A 23,513-nucleotide genomic window follows, 5' to 3' on the forward strand; every position below is an offset into this window, starting at 1 on the left:
AATGCTGTTCAGGGTTTAAATTTGCGTTTCGTTTTGCCGTATGGGCCGTAATGGCATGAGTTTTGTGTAATTTACAGTAATTGTTGGCATTCTATCATTTTTTTCGCTTTTGTAGGCCGGAGGTGTTTTCCGATGCTCAGTCTATCATGGAATTAAGTATACGCCTTGATTACTCTGTTAGAAATAACAGAATGTTAACAGATGCGCCTCGAGCATATGCAATAATTTTTGTAACTATTTTCGTCCACTTTTGACTTTGTTTTTGAATAAGTGGAATAAAAAGACTCATTTTATTACTTTCTTCCATATTATTAAGTTTTATTATTGTGAATGTTTGGATTATTGTTTGTAAAAGCTGCAAATCGTAGTGCAACGTTCGTGTATGAGGTTAAAATGTATCTAACAACTAATATCACAATCGATGTAATTAAAACTCCTCGTCTAGTGAATTCTGTATTCGGGCGCTTCTATTGGATAGATCCATGTTTGCTGCCTTCCGTTTCTGATATCCTTTCGCCGTCGCTGTCGCTCTTCCCTCCATTTTCTGCGGATGGCAGCAATTCGAAATCACAGACCAGAGAAAAGTGATCCGATGGATACTGGTAGCTGGGTGTGCGGTTCTTGCCAATTTGCTCGCCGGCTGGGAATTCCAGACAGTTCTTTATCTAAATGGTAGTAGCATATTAATACCAAATGTACATTAGAAGCAAAAAATAGTTTTTTACCTTTAGGCGATCAGGCGTGTAGAAGACGTAGTCAATGGTGTGACACTCCTCACCGTCCTCGCGAATCTTCCAGGTGGTGTAGGGTGGTTCGCGCTTAATTGACTCGGAAACAAACTCTCCGACATCCTCGCTGGGTTGCAGAATTTTCTCACGATCGAGCTTCACATCGGCATAGGCACTGCCCAGTCGAAGGAGATCGCAGCCGAGAATCGTGGAGTAGATAGGTTCCACGGGCTCAGCGTTAAAGTCGCCACACAAGAGTAGGGGTGTGTCGCCAGCGAACTGTTTCACAAACCGGATAAGATCCCGGCCCTGTTCATTGCGCAGCTTGGCCAAAAGGGCACCATGTCGGGCCTTCAGATGGGTGGTGCAGACGCAAAACTCGCGCCCATTACCCCGCATACGCAACCGGGCAGCGATGGCTACTTGGTTACTCTGTACCCGCCAGACCTCCAGGATGCGGGTGTCATAGCCCAGGAGCTGTAGCTTGTCCCGTTTGTAGAAAATGGCGCATCCATCTGGTCCGTTGTTCTGTTCGATGTACAAACACGGAGAGTCCGGTTTTGGGAAGAATATACCCTCGTAGTTCTGAGTACCCAGTACAGTTTGCAGGAACTTGAAATGGTCCACTTCCTAGTTGGTCAGAAAATGTTTCAGGTTAAAGAGCTACTGCTTCTTGGTTTAGGGAATTGGGAATTGGTGATATTTACTTGCAGACAGATCACATCCGGCTGATTTTGAAGGATCTCCTGGACAATCAGGTACTTGCGGTGCTCCCAGGTAAGTGCCTCTTCTGGACAGCGGACAAAGCCATCATTGTGTTGGCCGAGAGCTGGAAAAATGGTTTTCCTTTAGAAAATAAGTATTCCACTTTATTGAGATCCATCATTCTTACTCTGCGAAAGTATATTCCACTGGAGCAATCGAAGGTTCTGAGAAGCCTCTCCTCCAGACGGAGCACTGCAAACTGGAAAAAAAGATTAAAACATGACCGATAACTAATCCCCAGATGGTGGCCTACCCCTTGAGATGGAGTTCAGCTTGAGGCCCTTAAGACCGTCTGTGAAATCCTCGTCCACCAGCAGCGGCTTCAAGAATTGGCGAGTAAGGAGCGAGTTCTGCTCGAAGCTCCTACCCCACAGCTTCTGGACGTGCTGGAGCAGGGCGGAGGTGCTCAGTCCCTCAGGCAGTTCCAGATCATCGTCCTGGGAGTCGACGTTGTTGATCTTTGGTGCCGAGTTGAAGGAGCCCATTCTGCAAATAAATACAATCTAATTATTTCAACACTCATACTCATCTTACAATCTATTCGATTATGTTGCTTTTAAAACATGTAAAAAAAGTATGTTTTTTTTTGCATTTCAACCGAATTAAAAATTATTAAAATATTTCGCAAACAAGAAACTTTCAGCAAACATCACCAACAACAGCAAAAAAAAAGAACAACAGCCAAACACTAAAAATGCAATTTTTGTTCATCTGGTACTTACAACTCATTTGGTTTCTTATATAGAATTTTTCTCAGTATTATGCTGAAAATGAATAAACTATGACTATGACGCTGACTGGTATAAAACTTTCCCATTTTTAACTGGCTGTAAGAAATTATTTTGTGGAATTAGGTTTAGTGTATGGATGAGAAAGAAAATTGTTCAAGTTATTAGAATATTTTTGAAATAAAAGCGCCAAAAGCAGAATATTTTATAATTGATCAGGAGAGCTAGTAAATCATTCAATTAATCAGTCTTTAATCAGTTATTTGATAGCCTTTGATTAAGTTTTCTGACAATCCCCATTTTATTAAAACGAAAATGCTACTTCTGTGGGCCTATGGTTTCTGGAAATTAGCACATCTGCTCTGATTGTTAAGAGACTCCCAGCAGAATTGGCTAAGAAAACAAAAGAGAGAGGGAGGAGCGGAGGGAGGATGTCCGCCCACGCAAAAATCCGTCGAAACAAAAACAGAAGTGAAAAATGTCGCTCGGTCAATCGCTTCGCAGCTGTTGGTCTGGTTTGCTCCACCAGAATGGAAACCAGTTCCCTGGCTGGGGTTCGAGAACGGATCGGATCGGATCGGGGACTGGATTTCGGGGACTGGAGCCCCCTAACAGCGCTTGTCAACACAATCAATCATCGCAGAGATTTAAGATCTCACCAGCTCGACTGGTAGCATCTCGCTCACCTGGTCAGCATCACCTTCTGCAGATAGGCCTTCCGGTCGTTCTTGCATGGTGCCTTATTGGCTCGTTTCATTTGCAAGGCTTGCTCCATGACTTTGGCAAGGATCCAAGGATACAGTTTATTAATTTTCAGCTAATAATATATATGTTTTTTTTTGGGGGGATGCCGAAATATATCGGAGAACGAGGTGCGCTTGCAAGCGACTTTGACGAAACTGAATGCCAACTGAAGTGCGGCGTTTTATTAGAGAGATCATTGCCGAGGAGAGCTGCGAGTGAAAGAGAGAAAGAGTTAAGGTGCGAGAGGGAGAGCACGCACAAACGGGTATTTCGCATGCGAGATGTATCTGCAAGATACTCCAGAACGAGATCAATACGTTCGGCTCACGTGCGTACGACGGAGGCGAGAGTTTGTTCGCGAAATGCTAAACAAAAGAACGATTCCGATTCTGATTTCGATTGTGACAGCTTCTTAAATATTTATGTATGCTGGCGAAGTGGGGGGAATGGCTCCTGGGGGGTCAGATTAATGAAAACAAAAGTGTTCGCCCCGCTGAGTTATTCAAAACGAGACCCGGGGAAAAGAAATTTGCTGCCAGCAGCAAGCACAGCATCCTTAGCTAATGCCTGATTCGTGTTGTATGCCTAAGCAGAATCCCAAATGTTCTCAAATGCTAATCTGCCAGACAAAAGATACAATTGTATCTGCATCTGGCCAATTGATATACAGCAACGCAGTTACATGCGTAATGAGTTCTGCGGCTGGCCGGCAAAAAAGAGAGATATTGTATCTGCATCTGGGGAATCGTTACCTGGGAATGGGCACGGCCACACGTCGCGCGAACGTTTTCGATCTTACGATCAGACGCGATGTTTTCATTAGAAACTCCATTTTGTCAATTTTTGTTTTTTTTTTTAAATTTTGGCTGAATCTTTATTTCAGCTACTTGAAGATCACTTTCTTTTTGGGTTACTTCTCTTTGGCTTTTCTGGGATTCTTCGGTTAGTTCTGTCACCAAACTATACTGTTGCAGTATTAGGATAACTTGAAACGTTTTATATTTATATTTAGTGTCAGTATGGCAGGGTCAAAGAGACGCGGCCCCATCTGTGTTTCCTAAAACGGCAGAATTAGATTGTGGTTAGAAAATGTTTAATTGCATTCATTTAAATTACTAAACGCCACTTGCAAAATGCCCACTAGTCTCTGTCAGCTTTGTTTTTAATCATTAGGCACGTGCCATACAAGTTATTGGCCTTTTATCAGCCACGTTCGTGACCCAAAAGCCATAATAGGTGCCTTATTGATAGGATTTTCTTCCGATATACTAACTGTTATGATTGTAATTGAAATATTTTTATCGAAGCGGTTGATGGCTTAATTGGAATGCATTAGGTATTAAATATTAAGTAGTCTGTTAGATAAGTTTAGTAGCTAATTTAGTAACTAATTAGAAAAATTATATTTGTGTTTTGTTTTTCAGGATTAAGATATCTGCACTACCTACTACTGGATTTAGTTAAAAAAATTTAGCTAGGTAGATTAAATAATATCTTCGAAAATAAATCCCTGAAATATTTAGCTTATAGATACATTTTTCCTTAGCGACAACCCTGCAATATTTTGTCATGATCACTTTCGCGTAAATTGTGCAAGGTTAGTTTTTGTTGCTTTCATTAAAATCGCTGCTGGTTTTTTTTTTCTTTTTTTTTGCTTTTGATAGACGCTGAGTGTCTTTGAGCCATATGCCTGGCAATGCCTAAGAACACTTGACACGCCGCCAGCCATGAACTTGATTTATAAGCACGGCCGACAGCTCCCCTCTCCCTGTTCTGCCAGATACAAGATACGAGTAGCTCACCTCACCAGATACAGCAGCAAATCGCGAGGCGGCTCAAACTCCACGATCGCAGTCGGCGGCAACTTGTCTCCAGCTGCAGCCGAACTCTGGTTGAGATCGAGATTGATATTTGGGCTGGCCACGCCCCCAACATCAACATCCACATCCACATGCGCGTCCATTTCCTTCTCGATTTCCAGTTTGCGCGCCGCAAGACGCTGTTTCATCTGAGCGGTGGAGGTCATGGCCGAGGTCTTGGCCACAGCTTCCGCGATTTCGTACTGCCTGAGGAAATCCTGCCGCTGCTGATTGCCGCCGAGCGTGAGTCCTTGGGGCTGTCTGCACTGGGGACCACACAGGCGCTGGCACATCTCATTCACGGCCGAGTAGCTATCAGCCAGGTGATCCGGCACCAGTTGCAGGCAATTCAGACAGGGCTTGTCCATTCCGGAACTCTCTTTTTTTACCTCGTCTTCAGAGTGTGGATTGGGTAACTGTGCATCCTGATCTTCGGGAGATGGTGGCTCATCGGTCACCCTAAAGAACTGCGGCGGTGTGTCATCCTCTTCCTGGTGGCCGAGATGCTCGCCAATATGATTGTTCCTGTAATCCGTGGAGTTGGCATCGTTTAGCTGGAGATTTAGGAGCAGGGATGTCACGGGCATGGCTTTGCCCAAGGCCGGCTGACGCCTATGTCCGTGGTTTTCCTGCAATCCAGTGCTCTGTTTTCCATCCATTTTCTAGACTTTTGAGCGATAGTTAGCACTTTTCATTGACCGCGGGGCGTATGCGTAATATTTTTTTGCATCAACTATCATTCGAGAGGGGAGCGCTTCAATTCTGGCCGTTTAGATCACAGACAACAATTAATACGCGCGTGCGTTGCCTTTCCTTATTTATATCTTTTCGGCTGGCTCTAGCCGAGATCGAGGCAATCAAGTGCTCGGTTCCCGCTCTCATTTCTCATTAAATGAGCAGACAGACCGACCGCCATAGCTAGGGTTATAATAATAATAAAAATGAAATTTCGCTCTCGCTTCCATTTAGCCAGCCAGCCAGCCCGAATCGCTGATTCGTTGGATCGCCGATCGTTTAAAGGTAAACCACATTTTGTTTGATTACTTTCCAAAATGTCAACTTTGCGATTAGCAAAAATAAGACTATGATGTAGTGCCTAAAAGTTACAAACCGAACGCTTTCATCGACTTTAAAACTTGACCCGATGAATCAGATCCGAGAATCAGAGATCGCCAACAAACGTTGCGTGTCGTTGGAACACGAATTTACTTGAACTTGCACCTGTTTAAGGTCATATCGAGACATAAATAATTGCTAATATTTCTGGAATTCTGTTTACAAGTACATACACATACATATGTACTTTGTTTGGATTTTGAAATATTTTCCGAAGAATTCCTTCCCTTTTGGTATTTCATTGAGAATGGCAACGGAATTCTGTATTCCGCAAACAATCAATTACAGATAAATAAAGAACAGTTTTCAATCAGCAATCAGATTGATTAATTACGCTCTATGTCATCCGGCTGCCACTTGGCGACACATCCATCCACACACAGACATAATTAATTTTATGCCTCAGTTTGTGTTCCTTCCCCAAGTACCATCGAAGTCGAGAGGGAGAGAGTCATGAAGCGGTAAGCCTCCACAGCTAATTTGTAGCAAATAAATTATTTGCATTTTCATGATTTGCATTAATTCAAGAGCAAATTGGTTGCACTTAGTTTGGCTAATAAACTGCCAACAAAATGAATTGAACTGAATGACTTTCATTCATTTCCGCAATGTGTGTAGTAGGATGTTTGTAGTTTTATTTTACAATAGTTCCTTGTATATCTTATATATTAATTGAATCAATCTTTTTAAACCCTTCTATATTTGATAATTAATAAATATTTTTAATATTTAATATTTTTTAACAACTTATGCACTACAATGCTCGGTTTCTGCCTAAAAGTATGCTAAAACATACCTAAGATTGTACCTATATTTTACTTTTTGAAAAAAGCAAACTTTTGTAAAATGAACTACAATATCATTACTCTTAGCTTTAAACTTTAAACTTTTAAGTTTTCATTCAACTTTTTAATACAAAAATATACATACATTATTTTCATAATAAATATAATAAAATTTAACAAATTTTAGAACCATAAAAGTCCTCCTTTTCAATTTATTCACTCTTTTTCCTGTTAACTTTTGTTTATTTGCTCAGCTGTTGTTGAACTTGGTCTAGATTCTAGATTCTATATTTTATTCGTACATACCTAGAATTAATTGTCGTTGTAATGCTAATTGAAATTTATATTAACTTCCCCTTCCGCGGCTGGGGCTTGACTTGTCTACAAACGTTTGGACGGTGGCTGCCTTTTTTTTGGCAATGCACTGCGGAAAGTCGAGCGGAATCAACAAGAGAAACGGCCGACATTGAGTTTTATTTATATGGCTATATGTACGTGAGTGTCCAAATGGCGAGAATCTTGAACTTGGGAACCAGCTCGCTCAATTTATGACAGGCCTATTCCTCGTGAGGGCGTTACGGGAGATAATATTCAATAAAATACAAAGTAAGTTCCCTAGGAGCGATGTAACTTTTCTGCCTATTCATCATACAATAAACTACGGGCTGGGCTGTACACCTGCTACGGCTTGATCAGGTCATCAAAAGGTCGATCTGCCATCTACCAGCAAACAAAAAACGAAGAAAAAACTTCAGACGCCAGAGATTTGATAAGCTTATCAGATATTTTTGCGCACAATGCTGTGGCTACTCGACTATCAGGTGACCTGCATTTTCCTCATTCGGCAAATAAGAAACATAAATAATTTGTAATTTTAAGATTACAGTCTTAATTACATGTTTATTATTTGTTATTGGAAAAGGTAATTACTTTCTTTCAATTTATATAAGGACTTTAAGAGAAAAGTTTCTAGAATATGCTGCTAACTAGTTGAAAAGGCAAACAAGCATCCGTTCTATTTTACAGGGTATAGGTGCATATTATACGCTTTGTTCTAGGGGTAGCTTTGCGATTATTTCGTTTTATTCAACAGCATAGCGACAGATTGGGACACATAGCCGTACTATATACAATATCGCAACGGCTGTGGCTGCTGCTGCTTGGAAATAACTGGTTCTGCTCCGGCAGAAGCTGATTCCAGCTGGACACAAGAATAATAACGAAAAAAAAAAACATTTTCTAGATTTTTCCCCAAAAAGGTATTCGAGGGTGGCAGGCAGGTAGGCACTTTGCAAGTGTGTCAGTTTAGTAAACATTTAGGCCGAGGACTCACCATTTTGCAGTCTGCACTAGACATCACCACACATGGTTGGGTGGCAATCGAAAGGAATCCAAATCCAAACTGCCCGCGTAATTCTGGCCTATTCTAATCCGTTTCCGATCTAATTCCGAAATAATAACGATCAAGTTTTAGGGGTTCAAGTGCTCCGACGAGCTGAAAAGAACTAAACTCGATGGTAGGTGCTTTGCGCCATTTATACCCATTCTCTCTGCTTGGCAAATCGGAAGCTGATAAGGATAATGGCAAGAGCACTCTCTCGGCATGTCTGTTACGTCTGTCTGCCGGAGGCGCAATGGAACATTTGGCGAGTAACCGAAACCCGCTCCCAGCCGCTCGTCACCTCATTATCGTAATAAGTTCAATGGCTCGCTCTCTCAGGGTCTGTAACACTATTTTGAATGTTAATTTCTGTTTGCCCTACACTGCGTATGAGCGATGAAATAAGTTCTTTAGTTGTAGTTTTTGTATTACGTAAACGAAAGCAATTTTACACAATTTTATTGAAGGATATTCTAGAATATAGCTATATAATCCAGTAGTTTATTTTATTACTTTCTTAAATATTGAACCTGGAAACTGTAAGACTTTCAAACAATATCCAACATCACAACAAAAAAGGGTTGCCATTGTTAGTACTCCTTTGTAAACAAAGCCTTATGTACATAAATCGAATTAGTCATTTACTTCCCGGGGATCTGAGTGGGTCAATCGTGAATAATTTGTAAGTTCGCCGCATTGATAACAATGCCAATGACACGGTCCTCGTGTCTGGTCTTGTGTCTGGCTTGGCGAGGGATATCTTATCGGGGCTGAAGCCACTCGAAAACGTTTCTCCCAGCATAACTCCTACGCCTGGTTGTAAAAAATTCACAACGGCTTTTGATTAACAATGTGGGGGAAATGCAGAAAAATGTGATCCAGCCTGGAACTAATTGGATTTAATTAGATCGAGGCGGTTGCATTTGCGTAGTTCTCACGAATCCCACTCCCTATCAGCCTGGCAAGGTCACTCGACATCATACAACTATTTCTTTCTAATATAACGTACATATAATATAGTATATTTATTGCTCACAGCCAGTGGGCTAGCCATTGCGATTAGATAAGGACTTTGAGTGGACCCACCTCGGCCTTGTTTTAGTGCTGGGGGTAAAGTTCACTCTTGGGTTTATCTTTTAAATATTATTTTAAAAAGTATAAGCTAGAAAGCTTAATTTCAAGCTATTCCTTTTTTCTTCAAGCTTATCGCCATAAGCGTGCCATTTATATAGTCTATACAATAGACTTTTAATAAAATAAATTAAAAAAAAAAACATATATTTGATTAATATTCGACTTTAAGCTTGAAGATGAAGTTCAATCACGGTTATCATTGTAGTGTTTTTATGACAAGGTGTTTGTCAATAAGCATTAAAAGCACAAAATAACAAATAAATGACTAAGAACTGATTCCCTCCGGTTGTGGCTAGTATTAGTAAAAAGTCGAAAGATTTTTTTCAAAAGTTTCATTCAACTTTGGGGCAGGTTAAGAAGTGATTGAAACATAACAGCAGAATCATAAACCTAGTTTATAGATTAGTCTTCCAAACTGCCATGTATGTCAAAAGTTCTTAAAAGATTCCTAAAGAAGAGATAAATATGTCCTTTTTAATCAAGATGTTGAGATTAAACCACATTACTCATATTATTAGGCCCACATCATATTATTAATTTCATTTATTCAGAAGAGAACGGACTTCAAGAACTTAAGAAGAAGTGGGCTGTTCTTCCGTAAAACTACAAAGGACTTGACATCGCTTTTATCAAATTACATTCGGTGTGGTAGTACCATTGTTGTCAACAAGTGGGATCTTTGTAATGGGGAATTCCCATAAATTGCGATTAAATTACCCGCCAACAAGAGGCCCCCACTTTAATCTGAACAGATCTTTTGTGCTTGTTGAAAATTGTGTATACAACGCCCTCAGAATACCGAAACCCACAAAGAACACACAGTTATAGTAATTAAAAAACCATTTCTGTTGTCACCATCCCACAAAGCACACTCACACGTACACACATATGCTACCCACAAGCCAACAAACAGGCACTTTAATAAATTACAATGCAAATGGTTACAGTTATTGCACCGAGAAAACAAAATAAAAAGTTTTTGAATTTGTAAACTGTTTTTAATTGCAAAGCCAATGAATATGCTATTCTAATATTAAAAAAAAAAAAGGAAGTTGAAAATGTTTTTAAATTATATATCGAATAATAAAAACATTTCTTTCAGTGCATAGAAGACAAGCTCAGCCAATTTCCCAGTGGTCGCAAACCAAACAAAATATGTGCTTAGAAGAGCGGGAAAGAGGTGAGAGTTTTAGAGAGGAGGAGCTCTCACTCTCTTACCTTCACACTTCGCAGACAGATTGGAGGAAATTTGTATATTTTTTTTTGTGTAATAAACTGCAAAAACAAACAAAAAAGTAAATTATAAAAACGAAAAACTGAAAACAAAGGCCGAGACAGAAAAGCTGCACAAAGAAAAAACAATTTTATGAAAAGCATCAGCAGACATTTTTGTTAGCTGCCGCCAAAGTCTTCCCTTCTTCGATATTGTTGTTTTGTCAATAAGCCCGAAGATTTGTTTGGAGGGTAGCTTCGAGGCAAAAAAAAAAAAAGGCACGCAAAAAAGGACAAAGGAAGGCACGCCCAACTAAACCAGGCGCGGTTCATAATATTAGGTAATTTCAGCCACTTACAGGAACTTCTTAAAAAACTTGTAGAAGGCAACCAACAAATAAACAATTGTTGAAATCAGCTTCATTTTTCACTCAATAGTATTGGTTCACTGTGTTTTGTTTATGATAATTATGTATGTATATTTTTTTTCAGTCAAATTTTTTGAGGTGTGTCTGAAGAGTCTCAATCAATTTGAGATTCCAATTCAGGTTTAATTTCTGTTCGTAACAATTAAGACGAGGATTTCCTAAATTTTGGTTAACATTTCACTATCAATGCCATTTCCGCGAACACGTTTTCCACACTAAGCGGGCAGCCCATGAAAAAAATGCCGAGGAGATAACGCTTTCTGTGACGTAGCGTATGTGAGAGGTATGCGCCGCGAAATTAAAGAGAAAGTTCTCAGAGAGAGTGAGAGTGGCAGAAAGGAAAAGCTAACTGAGCTGTAGGCTACAGTTGGAGTCATTGGTGGGGCTGCACAACTATTTAATACCCTTTGTATATACATATATTATTAAAATAATACTATTAAAATTTAAAAAAAGTATATAAAGTATACAATTTTATGCTACAGAGAATAAAGAAAATATTAAGTGAACAAAAATACAAATTATATATAAAAAGTTTCTATCCTCTATTAATCAAAGACTAAATTACCTAATCTGGTTAAAAACATAAGGCCCCATCGAGTTCAACCTTCCAACAAAATACAAATACCTGAAAAAGCAAGGTACAAAGTCACGTCCACTTGTTGTGAGCGGGGCAATAAACTCTTGTGTGGGCGTAACTAAGAGTTACCAGCTACTATCATTTTAAGAGACCTCATCAAACAAACATTTAAGAGTATTAAGCTTTTTCTACTGAAAGCCCCAGAAATATATATGTATATCAGCTGATTTTGAGCTTGCATCAGTCATGTCAATAAGGCCGTGTAAAAAATAAAAGCTTTTAATAAAAGCTTTTAACATGAATTTAACATTAAAAGTAAGCGCTTCAATGTGCTTTTAAATCTTATGCTAAGTTAACAGCAGTACTAAGAAATTCGATGTGGTTGTCCTAGAGTCCTTTCACAGATCTGTCAGAAATTAGATGGTCTAAAGTCATAAGCAGGTCCCATGCGAACGGATAAGTTGGCAGGCTCATTTAAACGTTCCTTCATAAGTCTGAAAAATAATTTAAATAAAAATTGCTTTAAAATTAATCTATAAAAATAATTTATTAAAAAAATATCTGTCTTTTTTGCATGTTTAAACTTTGGAATAAAATGTTTTTGAAACAAAATGCAGCCGCAAGCATAAAAATCAAAATTTCATCACGTATACGCACTGTTTCACAACATATTTGAAATGATTTTTATTTTTTTTAGTAAAGTCATTATTACACTTAATAATACAATTTGACAATGAAATTTCATATTTCTCATTAAAAACAGCTTAAGGTGGGTTGTTAACGTAAACAAGTTAGGGATCACGTGGCGTATACGCGTTTTCCATGGAAAGTTTTGAGGCTAATAGACACCATTTAAAATGTAACTTAAATAATTGAAAATAAATACAAAAGTACAAGCACTAGCTAACTTATGTACATAGGCAAACCTTGAGGTAAACAATAACAATGGGCTTATCTGAAGCACCTGTGAACAGGCGGTTTATATTCCTACCGTTTATCTGCCTCGCTCTCGCAACTTCGATAGCCTTTTCTTTTAGCGGATTTGTTTAGCCTCAACGATCGTCTCAGCTCTTTGGGAAGAGGTTTGTTGGTTTCACGTTTGAGAAAACTACTGAATCTTTCACACTTCTCCGCCAGACGATGCCACACCAGCAGGATGAAATGCTTATGACGCGATGACGGCCCTGATGATGATTTCCCATTGGCACCGCAATCGTGCAGATCAACGGTTGAGACAACCCACGACGACATGCTGACACTGACTGAATTAAGCGGGCCAGAAGAGCCGGCAGCCACTTGGCCGGACATTGATAAGATTGGCTAGTGGCAATCGAACCGTTTCAATGGCATCGTCATATAGCCTTTGGCGGCTAGATTACAGCCGAAACTCGAGCATTGCAGATGAATCAATGCTGCCATGGTGGAGATTTTAATTATAACCCTATTCAAATTTCTAATTATGTTCACATTTATTTTCACATTTTTTTTAGCACATTTTAAAAAAGTAACATTTTTGAAAATGATATGAGAAATGTACACTCCTATTCAGTTCATGTCCTGATAGAAAATAAAAAAGAAAGCTCGTGGTCAGCTCTCAAATGGAAAATAACTAAGGATATAATTAGGGATGATAATTATTTTATTAATTTTTTTTTTGATATGCGAAACCAGGATCAATTACAATTAAACAAAGGGACAACGAAATCGGATATTACCATATTACATTTATGAAATTTTTTGGAAGTATATTACATGCATACCTGAGTCATTTTTGGCTAACCGGGTTAAACAAAAAATTTCATTTAAATTCCATTTAAATACCAAAAATCCCATTCAGCCAAAGCAGACCTTTTGGCAATAAACATAACTCCAAATTCGTACTTGGGCTGCTGCTGCCTCTGATACTGATTCCAAGGATGATGCTTGGATAATAAATTGAAATGCAATAAAGGGAAATAGCATATTTATTCGTTGGTTTCTTATTCCATTTCTTAGTTTGCATCCATTGGAATTTTTCTGTACAACATCCTTGTTTCGTCTTCTTGTGGGTTTCACTTTATTTAATTTTCCATGTTTCCATTTCCAATTTTCTTCTACCATGGTTGGGCTGCTTATTTATTTTGTGGGGCAAGGGCTATTCGGCAATTTACACATTTCTCATATTTTTTGCAGTAATTCAGTTCTGTTTATCGTTGGCAAAATAAAATCCTGCAATATATGCAAATAAACTGTTGCACTTACTGGATTCAATCATTTTAGCCGAATTCCCTATAAGACTGTTACCTTCGCACTGTATTCATATTAAAATTAAAACCCAGACTTTTTGGACTTGACTTTTTTGACTTAAGTTGAACTTTTGACTTAAGTTATAAAGTTAAGTACTAGAGGTTTAATAAATAAATTTTAATTTTAATATTTCCCTTGTGTTTTAAGTCATTTAAAAATAAATCCTTTCAAATTCAATTCAAGGCACTTGTTACCTTTGAAGCTTAAAGGATTGGATGCAAAATTAAAGCTATCGCATTGGAGTTTTCCAGCAAGTGCCTCATTCCGCTCCCCGTCAGCCTAACATCCCATTACGAGGCCAACAACTGGCGGCCTGAGTCGACGACAGTGGCCGAGATAAATGTATGCCCATTGCTGATGTGCATGCAAATCTACATTTTTGGACGATTGTCAAAGTCGAAAAACGGATGGGATGTGGGTGGGTGGCATTAGAAGGCGGCGGTCCTGGTAGACAGATGTCAAGACATCAGGCTCGCTCCTATGTATCCGTGGGTTAACATATGCGTCCCATCTGAAAAAGGGAGAAGGCAAAAACATACATGGAAAGATAGAGGGCGAGAGAGGGACAAAGTGTTACAACTACATGAGCGCATTACGAGCACTAACAACAACAATGGGGCCAACAAAAATGTGGAAAACATCCACAAAAAAAATAAAATAAAAAAGGCCAAGAAAAAACGAAGAAAAACAAATGAAAGTTTATGCTATAAAATGCCAAAGTGTGGTGGCACAATCTATTGCGAAAAAAAGACAACAGCATCAATGAGTGGGGGACTGTGCGGTGTGGTGCAGGCATAAAATAGCGTATATAAGATAAAGGATATATCCACCCCTACTCCACCCAGTTTGGGGGTGGGTTAGAATGAAAATTGTAGCAAAAGTCAACATATGGCGTTAAAGATGCGAACGTGCAGCGAATCTTTTAAGTTTCCTCTCTATTCTCTATTCGTTTGCGCATATTCTCAAAAAAGAAAACTTTTTTAAGATTTCAAAAAAGAAACTCATGTTTTAAAGACTTAAGATATGCTTGATAAAAGTCATTGACTATTGTTGATATAAATGATACAGTTATGGCTTTTACAATATGCCATAGAGTCGACCCTATGGCCCACATTAAAGGTCAGTTTCCATCAATTGTAATTCCCTCATCTCGAAACCGGTTCGGTCTTACTTCCTCCGCCATTCTTGCCGAAAGGCTTGTCAAATCCTCAGCCAACAAATCCCATCCATTTTTGGTAGGCCCCTGCCACCACATCGAAAAAGGCTTTTTTCCTACATTTCCAAACCGTACAATCGACCGACCATTTGGCTTAAATATTTTATGCAAATTTTCAATGTAATAAAAATTTTTTTATCCATACCAAAACACAAAGGCAAATAAAAATTGATGCCAATGCCGTTTGTCTTTCAATACGTTGTTTCAGTTCACCCCTCAGCCCTCATACATATTTCCCTTTTTTTTTTGTGTTGCTCCTGTTATATCCTTGCTATATGCGCGCAGTGTTTGTGTGTGTGTGCAATGATTTTCAATATGTCGCAACTCTCGGCCAAACTTGCGCTATCTGTCCACCCCCACAAGACCCCTACAACCGATGTCACCCAGCTCGGACTTGCCTCAGAGCGGCTTGAAACAAATGCCGAGTTAATGCTTTGGCATATACGTCGCCATCGCCGATGTCGACAATGAATGCCGCATGGACATGACCTCAATTGCGTTGGATACATCCGCACACACTCTGAAATATCTTTGCGAAAGGAGCGAGATACCCGCACTCAGGCATGCACATATATTGGTTTGATCGACATCAATACGCAAGGGCCGTAATATGTGTTAACCCGCCAGGACCTCGCGTTCTTACGTCTCACTCTTTCTCTCGCTCACTTTCTCCCTCTTTAGCTGTAGCCATCTCTTTTTCTGGGCAACACTGTGGCAAGAATAACACATTGCCATCACTGTCATCTTTTAGGCTGACAAGTGCGAGTGCCGGCATTACGAGACTTTGATGCCGATATCGATAAGTGCAGCAATGGCAGCCACACTGCGAAAAAACTGGAAACTTCATTACTGTTGGGTGCAGCAATTTTTATGATATTTCGGCCATCTCTCAAATTCAAATTCTAAAATGACGTAAAACTCTCAGCTTATGACAATTATATTTTTTCCTCCATTTGTAATATCAGTGGAGTTTTCCCTGGCCATTTGATTTTTTTTTGTGAACCTTAATCCAAGTCATCCCACCTCATCACCTCCTGCCACCATCTGCGTTGAACATATTGTCAGTTGGCTTATGTTCCATTTTCTTTATTTTTTGGGTTGAGTTTCGATTCTCCTGCATTTGGGATTTTTCCCTTTTTTTGTGGTGTGATGAAATTTGAGGCGTCGACACTTTGCGAACAGGTAACTCTTTCGCCCCCTTCTCTGGCACTCTCCCTGGGTGTCTGATGGGTTCGTTGTTCTGCGTTTACGATGCCCTTTAATTTAATATTTAATTTTAATGTAGTTTTGATATGCTATTCGGGCCTAAAAGACCACCCAAATGGGTAGCAGGGTGAACGAACTATTTTTGCAGGTAAATAATTATGTTACTTTTATTTTCAATTGATTTATAAATTTTATTAATAATTTAAATAAATTGAATAAACAAATTGCTACATAACTATATCAATGTAGATAAGTTTTACATTCTAGTTTATTAACCAAAATTTACAAAAATGAAATTCCAAAATATTCTATACAATAACAGACTTAATTTAAAAGATGCAGCTTCCGTTTTCCTCCACTTCTGCGTGTCTTGGTGTATTCACGTGTCTTCATTACTTCTTTTTCGATGTATGTAATGTATCTATGTAACTATGTAAAAGGTGTCTGTTTCAAAAATTCTGGATAACAATTTTGCAGATATAAATTTTAAATTACAAAATTTCAAAACTGGCCAAAAAACAGTACAAAAATTTACGAATAGAATGAAGAATGATTGTGGAAAGTGTTGCCGACGATTGTATTTGAATTTGAAGGTTTCAGTTTCGAAAATTCTGGATTACTAATTTAGCTTATTTGATTAAATGGCCAAAATTAGGCGTGAAAATTTTGAAAATGTTTAAAAAATATTTTAGGAACAATCAAATTCAAATGTCAATCGCCAGAAGCAATACTTTAGTTTACTGCAGTGTTCTATAATGTAATCCCGACTCTCTACGTCAATATAGAGAAGAATTTCGTCGTTGTCGCAAAGATGAGACACCACTTTATCCTCAAAGTCGTCGGCGCAAGGGTCCAAGGGATATCTTCCAACCACGCTCCATTTATGTGTCTCGATTCCACAGTTTTGTAGCTCCAGTTGTTCGAAAATGGCACAGAGCAACTTGTCCGGAACGATCAGCGGAAGGACGAAAGAAGCCTTCACTAATCCAAAGAACTTGATGAACGGTAAGCTGCAATGTGGCGGGCATACGCCGCTTATTGCTTCAATCATCCAAGCAACAGTATCGTCATCATCACAAACAATCAACAAATTTGAACAGAATGTTGCCATAGGGGTGCAATCTGAAAATTTCAAATCTGCTGCAACACATTCTTCAAATAATACAAAAAGATGCCCCATAATTGCAGCCATATCAACTTCTTCGGCTGAGGGGTCGCTATGGCTTATAACCAAGCCATATCGTCGATTTTCAGGTAGGGTAACAGCGTAGGGAGGACGCATATCAGGTTTGCCGCACTTTTTCGAATAACAGCAGTCCTTGCGCACATCTGTACACTGGACTGCTGACTCATCATCCTCATCGTTATAATCATCGTTATCATCATCTTCATCATCATCTTCATCATCATCATCTTCATCATTATCTTCCTCATTATCATCATCATTATCATCATCGTTATCATTATCATCTTGTGATTCATACGAGCAAGATGGCTCTACCTTACATTTTTTCGCCATATTAATTTTTTTGGAGCTTATTTTTATCATTTTATTTTCGTTTCTAAAATATGAAAAATCTGAAGTATGTTCTCCAGAAAGTGTCAACCGGGGCCTAAAAATATAAAGATGGTAAAGCCCATACCCTATCCTTAAAATGTCCATTTACGTACCGCTTGGCCGGGACGACATTCTCATCGCCTTCATAGTGACGTTTCAAATCCACTCCTGTTGTGGATTTCGGCACAAGTCGAGCCGAGGTGGACAGCTTCTCGCCATCTTTCCTGCTGAAGAATTGTATAAACCCAAAGAACTCACCTTGTTTCAGGAACGTAATAGATAAATCAGAATTAGCAATATCCTCATTTGGCTTCAACTGTCTGAGACTCCTTTTAATAATTTCAGCGTTGCGTAGCTCACGCCATGCAAATTTTATTTCCTGCTGATCTGGGACAATATTCAAAACCCGCTGCAATTCCGTTTTTAAATCTAGCACTATGGCCGAATCCGGCAGCTCGCATATATGATCATTCTAGAAAAGGAGATCCAATAATGGACCATTTATTTTCTCTTTTTATAGATTCTTACCTTCCCAGTCTTTTCGTTTTCGAATTTTATTTTCACGTACATTGCGTTTGCGAAACGTTGAATTCAACTATATTAAAAAATTTACTTTTAAATTTTTTTTCACACAAATTTGAAAATTTTTGAAATTACCGTTTCGCACTTTTGAGCAACTTTTTTTTTTAGTACCACCTCACTCAAAGCAAGGGATGATACTGACCCTGTTCAGGCTCGATCACACAGGGCTAGAATTGACATTAGGCCAGAGCACTCTACGATGCCTTATTTTCGAGATAAAATAAATATTTTCTGCACAGTAAAGTTCTGCTCCCACACGTATTCCAGACTTCAGACTTCGAGCCGGCGTCCTTTATGTCTGATTTGCCATTCTGTTGCATAAATTCTGGCGTTTTCATGGGCCACGTGTGTGCCCTTATACAAACATTACCCATCTCTTTCCATTGGACATTGTTTGTCCGGGTATACGGCATAATTCCAATCAACAGCTTGCATCTATAAGTACATAACACTTAGACATCGAACCCAGGAAAGCCCTGCGGAGGGTTAGCCTAATGAGGGTCTCCGCCTAAGCTACCTGCCCTGCCAGAAATGCCAAAAAAAAAACGAGAAAAGCGCCAAAGAAAGAGGCAAACATAACTTTGAGTGTCTCGTAAAAATTTCAATTATCCTAAATGATTAACTTTGTTTATTACTGCCGAAAAAGTGGGTGAAACCAGGAGGGGCAGAAGGTAACTGCTACCCTAAGACGCCCACTCATCCGCATTCTCATCCCATGGCTGATGATGGTGGCACATCATTTATCAGTTTATGACTTGATTCTATTATTTATTGGCACTCGAATGGAAGTCGTCGGCTCACGGCTGCGTCGTCGCAATTTCAATTATAATTATGTGAAAATCGTAAAAAAAACAAACGCCACGAGAATACTCCCACCCGCTATCCTTAGATAAAAATCACTTAGTGGAGAGGAGAGAGCCCTCACATAACACCCACACATACGCATGAAAAGTTTATAGCTAACAAAAATCGTTAATAAATTAAGCGGAAATATATTTTCCTGCTATGGCCATGGCCATGGCCTGAGGGTGGCGGCGCACACCCACACATTGTAGCGCCCTTGGATACTTTGGCTTCGGCTTGGTCTAGCCCGTGGTGCTTTGCTCCATTTGGCATTTTTAGCAAATAATGCTTTTTGGCTCTCGGTAATGGTTTTTTAATTTTAGTGTCGTTGAAATTATGGTCGAAACAATAATTTAATAAGTTAAGGTCTTCTGCTGGAGGCGAAAAAGAGCGCCACGGCCAGCGTAAACAATTTTCATTTTCGTTTCCATTTTTACCCCACCCCTAATGCTACTGAGCTCCCCATATTCAGTGGCTACATTGTTATTTATATGCTTTCTTTGTTTTTTTTGTTATTGTTGTTGTTGGTGATATTGTTGTGGCCAGCAGGTGGGAAAGTTGGTACAGTTGGCGGGTGGGGAATCCTTGCCCAGAGGGTTGAAATGGTCGTTTGTATGCGGGAGGTCTGTTACTACAAATTGTTTTTCTCTCCCAGCTCCTATCGTCCCCAAAAACAGGACACGCACACACAGCCGTAAGGCAGCGGTTATTAGCAATTGACTTTCGTACAAAGGCAGAGGTCCTGGTACATATTCGTTAGATTTTAATAAATCAATTTTCCGCTTTTCCAATTGACTGGGGGTAAGGGAACATTTACGAACTTTATTTGTTGGAAAGGTCACTGGGACATTTTTCTAGCCATATTGAAGGACAATAGTGCCCCCAGCATAGATGATATCATGGCCAATTTCCATAAGATCCATGAACGGAATGCCTTAAGCGAGTTTTAGATCGATTCATTATCATTCTGCTTTAAAATCCAATATTTTTGGAACCTTCAAGACTGTTAAGACCTGTGAAAAATGCATGGAAGGACAATACGGTCCCCAGCGATTGCAATATCTAGGCCAATTTCCATCTGATTCTTGAGCGGAATACCTTAAACGATTTTTAGATCGATTCTCCATCATTCTGCATCAAAATCTTAGAACGAAATATTTTTTAGATTTTTCATCAAATTTTCTGGGGGATCCCCTTCAAAAGTGGTGACAAACGCATGGAAGGACAATACGGTCCCCAGTGATTTCAATATCTTGGCCCATTTCCATCTGATTCTTGAGCGGAATACCTTAAACGATTTGTAGATTGATTCTCCATCATTCTGCATCAAAATCTTAGAACGAAATATTTTTTAGATTTTTCATCAATTTTTCTGGGGGATCCCCTTCAAAAGGGGTGACAAACGCATGGAAGGACAATACGGTCCCCAGTGATTTCAATATCTTGGCCCATTTCCATCTGATTCTTGAGCGGAATACCTTAAACGATTTGTAGATTGATTCTCCATCATTCTGCATCAAAATCTTAGAACGAAAAATTTTTTCGATTTTTCATCAAATTTTCTGGGGGATCCCCTTCAAAAGGGGTGACAAACGCATGGAAGGACAATACGGTCCCCAGTGATTTCAATATCTTGGCCCATTTCCATCTGATTCTTGAGCGGAATTCCCTAAACGATTTGTAGGTCGATTCTCCATCATTCTGCATAAAAATCTTAGAACGAAATATTTTTTAGATTTTTCATCAAATTTTCTGGGGGATCCCCTTCAAAAGGTATGACAAACGCATGGAAGGACAATATGGCCCCCAGCGATTGTAATATCTTGGCCAATTTCCATCCGAATCTTGAGCGGAATACCTTAAACGATTTGTAGATCGATTCTCCATCATTCTGCATCAAAATCTTAGAACGAAATATTTTTTAGATTTTTCATCAAATTTTCTGGGGGATCCCCTTCAAAAGTGGTGACAAACGCATGGAAGGACAATATGGCCCCCAGCGATTGTAATATCTTGGCCAATTTCCATCCGAATCTTGAGCGGAATACCTTAAACGATTTGTAGATCGATTCTCCATCATTCTGCATCAAAATCTTAGCACGAAATATTTTTTAGATTTTTCATCAAATTTTCTGGGGGATCCCCTCCAAAAGTGGTGACAAACGCATGGAAGGACAATATGGCCCCCAGCGATTGTAATATCTTGGCCAATTTCCATCCGAATCTTGAGCGGAATACCTTAAACGATTTGTAGATCGATTCTCCATCATTCTGCATCAAAATCTTAGAACGAAATATTTTTTAGATTTTTCATCAAATTTTCTGGGGGATCCCCTTCAAAAGTGGTGACAAACGCATGGAAGGACAATATGGCCCCCAGCGATTGTAATATCTTGGCCAATTTCCATCTGATTCTTGAGCGGAATTCCCTAAACGATTTGTATATTGATTCTCCATCATTCTGCATCAAAATCTTAGAACGAAATATTTTTTACATTTTTCATCAAATTTTCTTCAAAAGGGGTGAAAAACGCATGGAAGGACAATATGGCCCCCAGCGATTGTAATATCTTGGCCAATTTCCATCCGAATCTTGAGCGGAATACCTTAAACGATTTGTAGGTCGATTCTCCATCATTCTGCATCAAAATCTTAGGACGAAATATTTTTTAGATTTTTCATCAAATTTTCTGGGGGATCCCCTTCAAAAGTGGTGACAAACGCATGGAAGAACAATATGGTCCCCAGCGATTGTAATATCTTGGCCAATTTCCATCTGATTCTTGAGCGGAATTCCCTAAACGATTTGTATATTGATTCTCCATCATTCTGCATCAAAATCTTAGAACGAAATATTTTTTTCATTTTTCATCAAATTTTCTTCAAAAGGGGTGAAAAACGCATGGAAGGACAATATGGCCCCCAGCGATTGCAATATTTTGGCCAATTTCCATCCGATTCTTGAGCGGAATACCTTAAACAATTTGTAGATTGATTCTCCACCATTCTGCATCAAAATCTTAGAACGAAATATTTTTTAGTTTTTTCATCAAATTTTCTGGGGGATCCCCTTCAAAAGGGGTGACAAACGCATGGAAGGACAATATGGCCCCCAGCGATTGTAATATCTTGGCCAATTTCCATCCGAATCTTGAGCGGAATACCTTAAACGATTTGTAGGTCGATTCCCTATTTTTTGGGTTGTCCTTTTCAATTTGGAAGAACAAGAGTTTCGGGCGGCTACGCATTTTGTTTCCTTTCTATTTGAAGTAGTTTCCATTTTTGTGTACGTTTTTCAATCTTAGGCAATTATCTTTCCAATCAAATGTAATTTGTTCTAGTGGCTTTTTCGCGCTCGAAGAATGCAGAAATTCAGGATTTAAAGCAGAATCCATGGAAAAGAGTATAAATATAGTCCCGGCAACAGGGACAGCATCAAAGAGTGAGGCTTACGCAGTGGCAAACAACTTTATGACTGGATTTTTTATTATATGTAATTTCATATTTTATGTTAGGCTATGCTGGCCTGGCCAGAAGGCTAGCAAGCAATTTCTTGCATACATTTTTCAGCATTATGCTTTATGATTTTTTACGATTTTGTTTTTATTCGCTTTGGGGCTAAGCCGAAGAAATATATGTATAGGGATGATAGAGAGGCAACTGAATGCCAACGGAACGATGACAAGCTCCACATGCCATGTATCCTGTCAAGGTATCCTGACATTTTGGGTTGTTAGAAAACCAAAAAAGCAACAAAATCAACTTGAAGGCAGGACACAAAAGCACCAGAAACAAAAACACACACGTGGAGAGACATAACCAATTTGTGTCATCATAATTGTAATTCGTCGTTGTAGTCGGCAAGGCAGACTCTCCTATCTCTGCCCCGCCCATTGCGGCCCACAATCACAGTGTGCAATACGACATGTAACTGTCTCTCTCACAGCAGGAGATGGCTGTCAACTCTTTCGCCTGCCAACAGTATGGCAACATTTTCAGCATATTTTACCTAGATCCTGAAACAAAACATATGCACACAACACTTTTAAAAAGATTTTTATGGTTAATCGGGTGGGAGTTGAGGCGGAATTGAAACGGAAACGGTAGCGGAAAGTGGGGTAAGGAGACATACCCGTCATTAATTTTGTAAAATTAATTTGGTTAAATGAAACTCGGCCGTAATCCTTGCGAAAAATGCTTGGCATTTGCCTTTGGACAAAAGTTCAACTGGAAAAAGGTTAAAAAGAAAATAAGCCCCGAAAAAGGTAGAAGTATCGCTAGAAAGACCTTTGGGGGTAATCAGGTGGAAAAGTCGACATTATACACTTTCTAAATGTATACAAGATAGGTTTTCCGCAAATT

General features: G+C 39.2%; 3 protein-coding genes across 9 annotated transcripts; all 3 read right to left on the minus strand.

The window, feature by feature from the left end:
• Positions 1-293: 293 nt before the first annotated feature.
• LOC6499531 (nocturnin) lies at positions 294-11,096 on the minus strand. Of its 7 annotated transcripts, XM_014910635.3 has the most exons (8): positions 8,059-8,225; positions 3,718-4,022; positions 2,216-2,320; positions 1,747-1,979; positions 1,621-1,692; positions 1,436-1,557; positions 726-1,358; positions 294-665 (listed from the first exon to the last, which is right to left on the minus strand). In XM_014910635.3, exons 2-8 carry the CDS (start codon positions 3,795-3,797, stop codon positions 468-470), a joined length of 1,443 nt encoding a protein of 480 aa, XP_014766121.1. In that variant the 5' UTR covers positions 3,798-4,022; positions 8,059-8,225; the 3' UTR covers positions 294-467. The 7 variants fall into 7 exon arrangements, with proteins under 7 accessions (XP_014766121.1, XP_032312295.1, XP_044572917.1 ...); XM_032456404.2 differs by lacking the exons at positions 3,718-4,022; positions 8,059-8,225 and adding an exon at positions 10,812-11,096; XM_044716982.1 differs by lacking the exons at positions 3,718-4,022; positions 8,059-8,225 and adding an exon at positions 10,812-11,095 and having other exon boundaries at positions 2,216-2,257.
• Positions 11,097-11,723: 627 nt separating this feature from the next.
• Positions 11,724-12,724, minus strand: LOC6499530. Its single transcript, XM_001954395.4, has 2 exons — positions 12,452-12,724; positions 11,724-11,954 (listed from the first exon to the last, which is right to left on the minus strand). The coding sequence occupies exons 1-2, from the start codon at positions 12,709-12,711 to the stop codon at positions 11,870-11,872; spliced, it is 345 nt and encodes a 114-aa protein (XP_001954431.1). The 5' UTR covers positions 12,712-12,724; the 3' UTR covers positions 11,724-11,869.
• A 3,694-nt stretch (positions 12,725-16,418) lies between these two features.
• LOC6499529 lies at positions 16,419-18,502 on the minus strand. The gene is made up of 4 exons (XM_001954396.4): positions 18,384-18,502; positions 18,255-18,321; positions 17,840-18,198; positions 16,419-17,781 (listed from the first exon to the last, which is right to left on the minus strand). Exons 2-4 carry the CDS (start codon positions 18,294-18,296, stop codon positions 16,857-16,859), a joined length of 1,326 nt encoding a protein of 441 aa, XP_001954432.2. The 5' UTR covers positions 18,297-18,321; positions 18,384-18,502; the 3' UTR covers positions 16,419-16,856.
• Between the last annotated feature and the right edge of the window lie 5,011 nt (positions 18,503-23,513).

The sequence above is a fragment of the Drosophila ananassae genome, chromosome 2L (assembly GCF_017639315.1).
Source record: "Drosophila ananassae strain 14024-0371.13 chromosome 2L, ASM1763931v2, whole genome shotgun sequence".
Lineage (NCBI taxonomy): Eukaryota > Metazoa > Arthropoda > Insecta > Diptera > Drosophilidae > Drosophila > Drosophila ananassae.